This window comes from Ursus maritimus, unplaced genomic scaffold, assembly GCF_017311325.1.
Source record: "Ursus maritimus isolate PB19 unplaced genomic scaffold, ASM1731132v1 scaffold_2, whole genome shotgun sequence".
Taxonomy (NCBI): domain Eukaryota; kingdom Metazoa; phylum Chordata; class Mammalia; order Carnivora; family Ursidae; genus Ursus; species Ursus maritimus.
This window is the reverse complement of record NW_024424452.1, coordinates 27,149,326-27,160,219: the sequence shown is the minus strand read 5'-3', so window position 1 is coordinate 27,160,219 and position 10,894 is coordinate 27,149,326. Positions and strand designations below refer to the sequence as shown.

The following is a 10,894-nucleotide window of genomic DNA, read 5'->3' as shown; positions in this document are numbered from 1 at the left end:
CCCCCCCCCCCCCCACCGCCTCTCTGACAACCCCTAGCCTACTTTCTGTCGCTATGCACTGGCCTATTCTGGACATTTCATGGAAATGGATCATGCATTCCGTGGACCGGACACATTTCAAATGCTCAGCCCTACAATGGCTAGTGGCCACGGGATTGGACGGCGCGTATTGGGTGTGCGCGGGGGTGCCCAATGGGTCTGGAGCATCCGGGAGGACAGGTGCAGGTGGCGGAGGCGGCGCGGAGGGCAGGGCCGGCGGGCGGGCGTGGCCCAGGGAGCCGGCGCCGCGGTAGCAGGCGGGCGCCCCCCGCGCGGGCATGGCGGGCTGGTGGCCAGCGCTGCTGCGCGCGGCCCGGCGCTACCCGTGGCCCACGAACGTGCTGCTCTACGCGGCGCTCTTCTCCGCCGGCGACGCGCTGCAGCAGCGGCTACGGGGCGGCCCGGCCGACTGGCAGCAGACGCGGCGCGTGGCCACAGTGGCTGTGACCTTCCACGCCAACTTCAACTACGTGTGGCTGCGCCTGCTGGAGCGCGCGCTGCCCGGCCGTGCGCCGCGCACCGTGCTGGCCAAGGTGCTGTGCGACCAGGCGATCGGAGGGCCCGTGGCCGTGTCGGCCTTCTATGCCGGTGAGGGGCCGGGGCGGGGACCAGGGGCCAGGGCGAGATTCCCTGAGGGGCGCCAAAGGATCTAAGGTTGGGGGGACTGGAGGCAGGGGCTGGCGGCTCCCGGATCTGGGGGCTGCAGGGGTCTGGGATGGAGCGGGAGCCAGGGGCTCTGAGGCCCGACCAGGGCTGGAAGCTGTGGGGTGGCGGTGGGGCAGCATTTCAGGGGGTCTCCTGAGAAGGCCAGGGTCGAGGTGCCAGAGCTGAGAAGTCTGGGAACCGGAGATTAAGTGGGAGAAGTTGAGAGGTGGTGCTTGGAAAGGCGGGGGATGAATGGGCCAGGGTCCAGGATCCAGGATCGCAGTTGGGACGCCGGTGTTCAGTATAGTCCGTGGCTGGAGGTTTCAGGGGGGCCTGCGGCGTCCGCTGGAACTGGAGGGAGGCAGGGCTGGGGGTCCATTTCCCCCTAGAAAAGGTTCACAGAAATGTCCAGGCAATCATAGCCCCTAGCCATGGTGGCTGTCACCCCTGTGACGCAGTTGTGGGACCGGGCTGTCCTGCTCCCCAGGAAAAATCCCTGCCTGGGGCTATGGGCCTCCTTTCCACTGGCAGACACTCCTTTCCAACACACCAACGGAATGCGGGGGGGGGGGGGGGGTGCTGCGGGCCCATGGGAGCAGAGCAGGTGGAACCAGAGGTAGGAACAGATTCCCCCAGAAACTTCATGCTCAAGGCCTTAGTCCTGCTTTGATAACAAGATTTTCCTTTGGGGTTCCCTTCCCTTTGTGAAAAGCCAAGAAAATGTGAGTGGACCTTGGACCCTGCCTTGGAGAACGCTGCCTCTGAAGTCCTGGGAGGCCCCTCCTCAGAAAATCACCCTAGGGCTAAAGGCCAGACGTCAGGAATCTTCCTTAGGGCCTTAAATACCAAAAACAATGGGAGGGGCTCTGTAGCCTCCATCCTCCCTAGCAGTATGGATAGCCTGCAAAGGGGGGGTGGGGGACCGTCACCAATTACCCAAGAAAATCCTAGGGCCCTGGATCTGGCGTTCAGGAATAGAGAAGGTCTAGGGAAGGCCTTAGGGATAGAGAAGGGATAGAGAAGAAGGTCTAGAGAAGACCCAAGAAGGTCTTCTTTTCAGTGGCTTCTGGTGCCTTCTAAACCAGGTCATGGGGGTCACATCAGAGCCTTGAAGAAACCTACACTGCCCTCTGGATCTTATTTTGGGGAGCCAGACCCAGTTCCTTTCCTCACAAAGCCCACAGGAAGCATGAAGGACCTGGCCAACCACAGGGCCGATGGGGTCAGTGGGGTCAGGGAAATGAAGGACCTGGGGGGGGGTGCTGCCGGATGCCTGGTCCCAAGGTGACTTCCAGGCCACATCTGCAAAGAGGCCCCTCAGGTCCATTACTGCGATGGCCTTGAACCCGGGTGAAGGAGTTGGGACTAGGGGCTGGGCCTTCGGGAATAGGGTTTCCATTTAATCCTCAAACAACCCAGTGAGGCAGACCCTCTTTGTTATTCCTGTGTTACAGATAAGAAAACTGAGTCTCGAAGGAGGTTAAGTGACTTTCCCGAAGATAACATAATCCATGCCCTGTTCTTTATCTTGAGTGTGGTCCTTATGTCCGAAGCCAGAAAGGGATTGGAGACACAGGGGCCCCAAGAGGCCTGTGATTTAAGTTCGAGGCTCCTGACACGGATTCCTACCCAGAGGGCCGCTTTGTTTTGCTTTTTAGATTTCTGGCCCAATTTCTCTCTCCTCCTCTCCTCGTGTGAAAGTGAAGGGGGGTGGGGTGGGATGGATGTTTGTTCAAGGCATTTCCAACTTGGAAATTGCCTATATCAGATGATTCTCTGTGCTGGGGCCACCTTAGGGAGCTCGGATTGTGATGGAGAGGTCTGGCTCGGAATCCACACCTCGGTTGGACTTGGTCCGATATTAACCTCCCTGAGCTTCGTTTCTGCCTCTGTAACTCCCAACCTCAGCGGGTTGTTTGGGGTGGGGGGAGCGGGTGTCCAATGAAATAAGGCACAGAAAGTGCTTAGCGCCTCATTAGTGCTTGGTAGGTGAAACCTGATATTACCCATATGCACCTGGGTATTCTTATAAATCTTCAGAATTCCTTGCAACTGACTAAAGCCCCCTCTTATTTCCCCTTCCTCCTAATCGGATTTGAAGGAGACTTTTTAAAGCACTTTTATTTTTACTGCTTCCTAAAATAGGAGGATTTTGTCTTTGCTCCCTGAATTTCTTTTCAGGGTTGTTGAACATACAGAGTTTTCTGAATGTTTTTAGAAAGGCTGAACTGGTGTTCTTGCTTTCAAATTCTGATTGGAATCATTCTAATGAGAATGCTGATGGGAACTTAGTAGTTACCAGAATACTCAGGGTCCATCAGCCTTTTTTTTTTTTTTAAGAAGGAAATTAAAATTTTAAAATGTTATTTATTTATTTAAACATTTTGTTTATTTATTTGAGAGACAGCGAGAGAGTGTGAGTGAGAGCACAAGCCAGGAAGAGGGGCAGAGGGAGAGGGAGAAGCAGACTCCCGGCTGAGCAGGGAACCCGATGTGGGGCTCCATTCCAGAACCCTGGGATCATGACCTGAGCTGAAGGCAGACGCTTCACCGACTGAGCCATCCAGACACCTCTAAATTTTTTAAATTTTAAACATTTTACAAGAAGTTTGGAAGGCAGAGAAGAAAAGTCACCACTGATCGTCCTGCTATCTGAATGCTGTGAATTCTCTCTCTATATATATATTTTTTCTCTCTCTCTATATATATACTTTTATACCCTGCTATTTTCACTTCGTATTTATCATTCCTTTAAGATTTAGCTAGTTTTATTTTTTTAATTCTATTTATTTTTTTAAAAAGATTTATCTAGTTTTAGAATGGAGGTCATGTTGTTTTCACTGTTAGGTCAGAAGGGACGTAATGAACGAGAGATACTGGTGGGTACTTTGCATATTAGAAGAGAAAACTTGAACTGTTATACAGTCTTCTTCTACTGAATCGTGCAAGATTCCTGTGGTGTGTGTTTTTACAAATAGGTATGAGTATTCTCCAGGAAAAGGATGACATATTTTTGGACCTGAAACAGAAATTCTGGAATACGTACAAGGTAAGACAAGACTTTTGAAAAGGTAACTAAGATTTTTTACTCTATTTGTAACATTGAATACATTTTAAGAAAACTGTTCTTAAACTAGGCTCCAGTTGGTTGGCACAAGGGTATAGTATTTTGACGGGGAGCTCTTAAGTTTGTTTTGAAAGAGAAGTGAGAAGAAGCTTTAAGAATGTCTCTACGTTAGGAGACACGTGAGCGTCTCTGAGGTTTAGTCAATGTTCCTAATGATTCCTGCTTTTAAAATTTACTCTTGTTAGTGATTACAGTTTATTTAGTGAATTTTGGAGCCAAAGAGGTTATTGCAAAATAGGAAAAGTAGAACATTGAGTGATGAATGGAATCGTTTCCATTTGGGACCAATGTTCCCAGGTGTACATTCTGCTAAGTCCTTGTGGAGGATAATGTCCCCCAAGGTTACCTCTAGGCTTAAAGTACATCACCTGTTGTACTGTTTGCTCAATGCAAATATACGCACTCCAGTCCGACAAATATTTATTAACTTATTCAATGAAGGTTTATTGAGCATTATCCATAAGGCCTGGCAAAATCAGGGATGCTTTCCATCTCTGGCCTAGAGGATGCTTGATTTTTTTTTTTTAAAGATTTTATTTATTTATTTTACAGACAGAGAGATGGCCAGTGAGAGAGGGAACACAGGCAGGGGCAGTGGGAGAGGAAGAAGCAGGCTCTCAGTGGAGGAGCCCGATGTGGGGCTCGATCCCAGGACCCCAGGATCATGCCCTGAGCCGAAGGCAGACGCTTAACGACTGAGCCACCCAGGCGGCCCAGGATGCTTGATTTTTATTAATCCCCATGAAGTGAATTTTCAGGATTGCAGGATATACACAGACTGGCCTTGGGCTTCACTTGTACTTAATTCCTTATCAGAAGCAGCGCCAAGCCACACCCCGCTATTGCCCAGTACTGTTTCTGGCATTTTCTGTTGAGTGACACTGAGCCCCAGAATCAGCATCGCCCACCTGATGGCTGGAGGTAGATGATAGGGAGCGTGGAAGCCACATGCTCGGGGAAAGTCCTTCTTTCTTTTAAGGGGAGAGAGTATTCAGAACTTGTTACTTCTCTTGGGGCAGAAATTGTGAGCCTGTTGCGACATCCAAATGTGATTGTCTTCTGCTTTATTTTGGAAAAAGGAACAAGTTGTCCCATTATGTCATGGATCCTATGGAGGTGTATACATTTACCGGTAAAAAAAAAAAAGAGCAAGCGAGCAGCATTGGGGAAGAAAGGGGCTTTAAGCAGGGATGTGCAGATGTCTCCGATTCTCCTCCCTTAATGAAGACACACAGGCCACCTTCGGTGGGAGTTGCACGCCATGCCGGGGATCCTGACCGTCAGGAATAGTGGCGGGAGAAACCAGCTAGAGGGTTACTGTGACCGAGTTCACATAAGAAACAGGGCATGCGAATAGGAATGACTGGAGAGCTATTCAGGAGGTAGCATTGGTAGCCCTGGGTAAGGGATTGGTGGTTGGGTAGTGGGCGAGGACACATCTGTGATGACCCACAGGTTTCTGGCTTGAGTAACTCCATGAGTGGTGGCTTGTCACTTGAGCTAGGATGTAGCAAGCCAATTGGGAAAAAAAGATAGATGAGTTCAGTTTGAGAAATGTTGAATTCTGGATGCCTTTAGAATATCCAAAGGGAGGGGCGCCTGGGTGGCTCAGTCAGTTAAGGGTCTGCCTCTGTCGTGGGAGCCCCTGTGTTGGGCTCCCTGCTCAGCAGGGAGTCTGCTTCTCCCTCTTCTTCTGCCCCCCCCGTCATCTCTCTCTCTCAAATAAATAAATAAAATAATCTTTTTTAAAAAGTAATAATATCTTCTATTTCATGCAGTAAGCGTCAGAGATGACTAATTTTATCTAAAATGTTTGATTTTTTTAATTAAAAAGAGATTTAAGGTAAATAATATATTCCACTATTTCTTGCTATAGAATAAGTTTAGCTGACATTCTTGTGTATTACAAAATTCCCCCCAAAAAGGGAAAGCTCTGTTGTTGTTGTTGTTGTTGTTGTTATTTGGGGGAGGGGGAACAGACTGTATTCTTCAAAAATATTAGTGTTGTAATAGGTTTAAAAAAGGCTGAGGAAAAGATGGCAACTAAATGCACTACCTGACCCTAGACTGGATCCTGTACTAAAAGGAAAAACAAATGGTATAAAGACCATCAGAGAGTCGATTGACAAACATGGCAGAAGGATGGTGGATAAAATAAAAGGCTCATTACCGTTGTTAAATGTACTGAAGTTGCTAACTCTGCAGTAGTTACGTAAAAGAATATAATTATTCTTAGAAAATAGATACTTCAGTATCTAGGGGTAAAGGGTAATTCTGTGTGCAGCTTATTCTCAAATGCTTCAGAGAAACAGAAAGATGGATGGATATAGATGGATCGAGCCAGGAAATAATAAAACAAACGGGCAAAATGTTAACTGTGGGTGACAACCGGTAAAGGGTATTCTTTGAACTATTCTTGTTACTTTTCCATCAGTTTGAAATTGTTTCCAAATTAAAGTTTTCAAAAAGTGTAAAAGAGACGAAGTAATTATCAGATAAATTTCTAAGAGGTAATATACCTGCGCCCCCCTATTGTAGCTGGTGGAGAGACAGAAATTGCATGCCATCCGCACAAAAACCGACCAACCAAAAACTCAAGCAGCACCGACATGTCAACAACAAACACACTAGGCATGTCCTTACTACCTTCATCCAAAGAACGGGGATTGGGCAGGGGCTTGATTCCTCAGCCACAAAAAAAAAAGCAATTCTACTCCCACTCACATATCCTCTAGGCTACAAGAAAGCCTTTTGTGTTACGAGATTCTTTTTGGATGCTTCTTGTTTTCCCACCCCTAACATTTGTGCTCTTGGTTTCCTTGATCAAGCTTGATTAGAGAGCCTGGTATGAACCCAGTTTCTTCCGTATCTAATATTCCTAGCTCTGGGCTCTCCTCTGTGCACTTGGGAGTCTCCCTTTGGATATTCTATTTTTTAAAAAGATTTTATTTGAGAGAGAGAGAGAGAGAGCGCACAAGCAGGGGGTAGGGGCAGAGGGACAAGGAGAAGCAGGCTCTCCGCTGAGCAGGGAGCCCGATGCTGGACTCAATCCCAGGATCCTTGGATCATGACCTGAGCCAAAGGCGGACACTTAATTGATGAGCCACCTGGACACCCAGTAGGACATATTACTAACAAATCATTCCTTGAAGAATGATAAATTTAAAACTTTAGTGATGATCCTTTTATAAGTATATTCCCGTAGCATTTGCTTGGGCTAACAGGAAGACGACAGTGTATACATATATGTTATTCTGAAAGCGGAGGTTTAACAGAAGTGGTTCTAGTTCTGGTAGCCTTTTCAGTCTGGACCCGTGAGTACGACTACTGTAATCGCCTCACGCCTCAAAGCTCTTCGCACGGCTCCCACCCTCTTCCACCGAGAGATCTGAAGGAATCTGATGTAATCGGCTTAGTCTGAAACACAATCTCACCTCTGCGTTCTCCCCGCCTGGTATTAATCTTTGGGCTTGTTTGTGTGTGTGTGATTGAAAGGCGTCCTGACCGAGTTTTTCTGTGTTCCAGAGCGGTCTGATGTACTGGCCTTTTGTGCAGGTGAGTTGCCAACTACTCGGAACGCTGATTTCCTGGCTGCCGTTGACCTGGACCCTAGCACACTCTTCCTTTCTGTTACAGCTGACCAACTTCGGCCTGGTTCCCGTTCCCTGGAGGACCGCTTACACCGGACTCTGCGGCTTCCTGTGGGCCACCTTCCTCTGCTTTTCACAACAGAGCGGCGATGGCACGTTCGAGTCGGCTTTCGCCTTCCTTCACGTACAGGAGGCCAGGGCGCTGGAAAGGCCCCCCGAGAAATGAGAAGCCAAGGATTCCCTGACAATGACGATGTTCTTTTTCTTTCTTTGTTTCTTCTTCTTCTTCTTTTTTTTAATGCGGTGGATTCCCTGCAGATAAAAGAGTCAACCTACCAGTTATGTGCTCCATTTTGGAGAATGACTCTTGCATAGATGCCATTGTTCCATTATCCAGGAATATGTATAATTTTATCCTTTTCTTTTTTTCCCCATTCTGGTCTGAAAGTCTCACTTCTCTTCTATTTTTACTCCTCTCGTTATTTGGTTAATACTGGTAATAGTGACATCATGGCATTTGGCAGTTGTTCTGATTTCTATGCCGATATTTTAATGCCGGTTGATTTAAAGAACTTGTTTTGATCATTTACATTTCATGTCTAAAATCTCAGGTTATCCCCCCAAACACTTTTAGGTCAGTTCAACTTTTATACCAAAAGTAGTCCTTAGAGTAAATTTCTATTTACATAGAGCTCAGTCGAGGAGAAGATTGAATAACCGAATTCGTTTTTCTCAGAATACTTTGTATAATAATTTATTGTTAGTGCTGACACTCAGTTCCGGAAGTACATTTTATGCTGTCAAAAAAATAATAGTATCTAATTGGTGTGTCCCGTATGGAATATCTTTTACGGACATCTTCTACTTTTGTAATTTCAGAGTTAAGCACTTTTTAGTTAATGTGTCTAGTTTTGAGCCTATTCAGTTGACTCAAGGACCTCGTTTTCTAGACATAGGAAAAATTTCTGGCTTCTAAAAGACCTATATTGAGTGAAGTTTCTAAGAAAATGAACAATTTTTCTTCCTCTGGAAGGAAAAACTCTATTCCATAGATTTCCAGGAAAAAGAGTTACCCCAAATTTCACACTGAGGTTATATTTCTAAAAATCAGTGCTTTCCAGGGGCACTTGGTTGGCTCCAGTTGGTTGGGCATCTGATTCTTTTTTTTTTTTTTTTTTAAGATTTTATTTATTTATTCGACAGAGATAGAGACAGCCAGCGAGAGAGGGAACACAAGCAGGGGGAGTGGGAGAGGAAGAAGCAGGCTCACAGCGGAGGAGCCTGATGTGGGGCTCGATCCCGTAACGCTGGGATCACGCCCTGAGCTGAAGGCAGACGCCTAACCGCTGTGCCAGCCAGGCGCCCCATCTGATTCTTGATCTTGACTCAGGTCTTGATCGCCCAGTCATAAGTTTGAGCCCCACTTTGGGCTTCACACTGGGTGTGGAGCCTACTTAAAAAAAATTGATACTTCCCAATCTTTATCAGTAATCTTTAAGCTAGACATGAGAAACTTGATCCAGACTTTCAGATTTACTCAGTTTGTCTGACCTCAAAACCAGTGGGTCTAAAAATGATATGAATATTTCAAGAAGTTTCAGCAAACGTCACCTAAGAATTGTACCACAATGTCACTGCTTCCAGTGGAGTCTTGCACAAATTTTAAGATGGGAAGCACTGAAATGTTATTACATTGACCTTGCGAATTTGTATGTAAGATTAATTGAAGAATGTATCCTTAAATTTTTTATGCACATAATTTGTAATATAAATTTATGTAGGTCCTAAGTATATAATGTCTACGTATATGATTTATTTGAATTTAGTAGGTATTAATATACTTTACATTTTGGGGACAATAGTAAGGAAATTTCTAGATAGCTCCTAAAATAATTTGTTATCTACATTGTTTTGAAAGCCATTAATACAATGGAAAAGCTATTTCATAATACCTAAGCCAACTTTGTCATTAAAAAAGTGTATCCCGAGTAACTATGCGAAAGTACTACCTGGCGATCTCTTTGATGAAGTTCAACGTTATGACGGAAGAGCAGTGTTTGCATTTCGTATTAAAGTGTTTGGGAACACAGACCTTGTTTATACCGTCAAGGAAAAAGGCTTATTGTTCATAAACGAGTAAATCTTCATAAGTCTTTACCCGATAATGTGCTGCTCTGTGCTGTAGAGAATATATATAGCGTGAATTCTCAGAATTTTTGCAAGTAATACACTTCTGATTTTTCCGCAATAGTACTTTTGTGTTTTCGTGTGAGAATTGGAAGGTATTCCCAGCAATGCAACATTTGTCTATTTTAAAATGCTGCCAATCTTGGTAAAACGCTCTCTGAACCTTCAGGGTTTGGAACCGAGCAAGGGGCCCCCACCCTTTCTCCAGATTTTCCTGTTCGGCGAGGTGTCTCTAACTTGGTTGTATGTTGTTGCCATGTTCCTCTGGCCCTGCGCTTCTCAGGCAAGCACCTATCGTTCACTTCCCTGAACAGAGTTGAGACAGACTGGATTTTCAAAAACAACTTTACCTAATACGTGTAGAAAACAAAAGGGAAGTTTGAAAGGGGAGTTTGAGAAATGCCAAAGCATTTAAAAATTTTTTTTAAACACTTCTTCAAATTTAAATTCAATTAACCTATACTGTATTACTGGTTTCAGAGGTAGAGGTCAGTGATTCATCAGTCTTTTATCACACCCAGTGCTCATTCCATCACATGCCCTCCTTTATGTCCATCACCCGGTTACCCCATCCTCCACCTCTCTCCCCTCCAGCAACCCTCAGATGGTTTCCTATGCTTAAGAGTCTCTTATGTTTTGTCTCCCTCTCTGATTTCATCTTGTTTTATTTTCTCCTCTCTTCCCCTATGATCCTCTGTTTCAAAAGCTTTTTTTTAAAAGAGCTTATAGGATACCGAATTCTTATCCTCTACTGAGTGAGCTTGAACTCAGGGATCGCGAATCCTGTCCTAGGTCCAGGCTTTGGGGCTAGTTATCCTGTGGCTCAAACAGCACCTCCCAGCATTCCTTTTTTCTGACTCCCTGATTGTCACTGATAACACCACTCACCACCACCACCAGGAAGGCCGTCGTCCTGGCCCTGCTACCATTACAATTAAGAGTGCCCCAGTCCCATCTTACTGGACACCTGGTTTCCATTTCCAGGGTCGGAAATAGGCCTCTTACTTAGATAACTTAGAAACGATTTCTCAGTCCAGGGGAGATCTTTCCTTCCACACAAATGGATGTGTCCATTCTTATCATCCACCAGTATAACCGTAACAAATAACCATAACCCTAAGCTTATGTAAGTAAGCAACAAATGTTATTAAATGGCCAGCATAGGGATGTAAAGAGGATAAACAACATGATGATAACTGTGTGGAAAGAATCGCGATCTACTTGGGAATAGAAGTAAAAACACTGATAATCAAGTTCTCCGGACAGTTTGTCCAATTCATCATTCAGCACTTGAGCAGTGCTTGTG

At 45.7% G+C, this 10,894-nt stretch overlaps 1 protein-coding gene across 1 annotated transcript; it reads left to right on the top strand.

The window, feature by feature from the left end:
• Positions 1 to 309: 309 nt before the first annotated feature.
• Positions 310 to 7,768, top strand: MPV17L (MPV17 mitochondrial inner membrane protein like). The gene is made up of 4 exons (XM_040635295.1): positions 310 to 627; positions 3,663 to 3,733; positions 7,337 to 7,366; positions 7,448 to 7,768. Exons 1-4 carry the CDS (start codon positions 318 to 320, stop codon positions 7,625 to 7,627), a joined length of 591 nt encoding a protein of 196 aa, XP_040491229.1. The 5' UTR covers positions 310 to 317; the 3' UTR covers positions 7,628 to 7,768.
• The last annotated feature ends 3,126 nt before the right edge of the window (positions 7,769 to 10,894 follow it).

Excerpts from the sequence above, each read along its gene's own strand:
- MPV17L (XM_040635295.1), top strand. The coding sequence starts at position 318 with ATGGCGGGCTGGTGGCCAGCGCTGCTGCGCGCGGCCCGGCGCTACCCG. Across the intron at positions 628-3,662 it reads CGTGTCGGCCTTCTATGCCG|GTATGAGTATTCTCCAGGAA; the intron begins GTGAGGGGCCGG and ends TTTTACAAATAG. Across the intron at positions 7,367-7,447 it reads TGTACTGGCCTTTTGTGCAG|CTGACCAACTTCGGCCTGGT; the intron begins GTGAGTTGCCAA and ends TTTCTGTTACAG.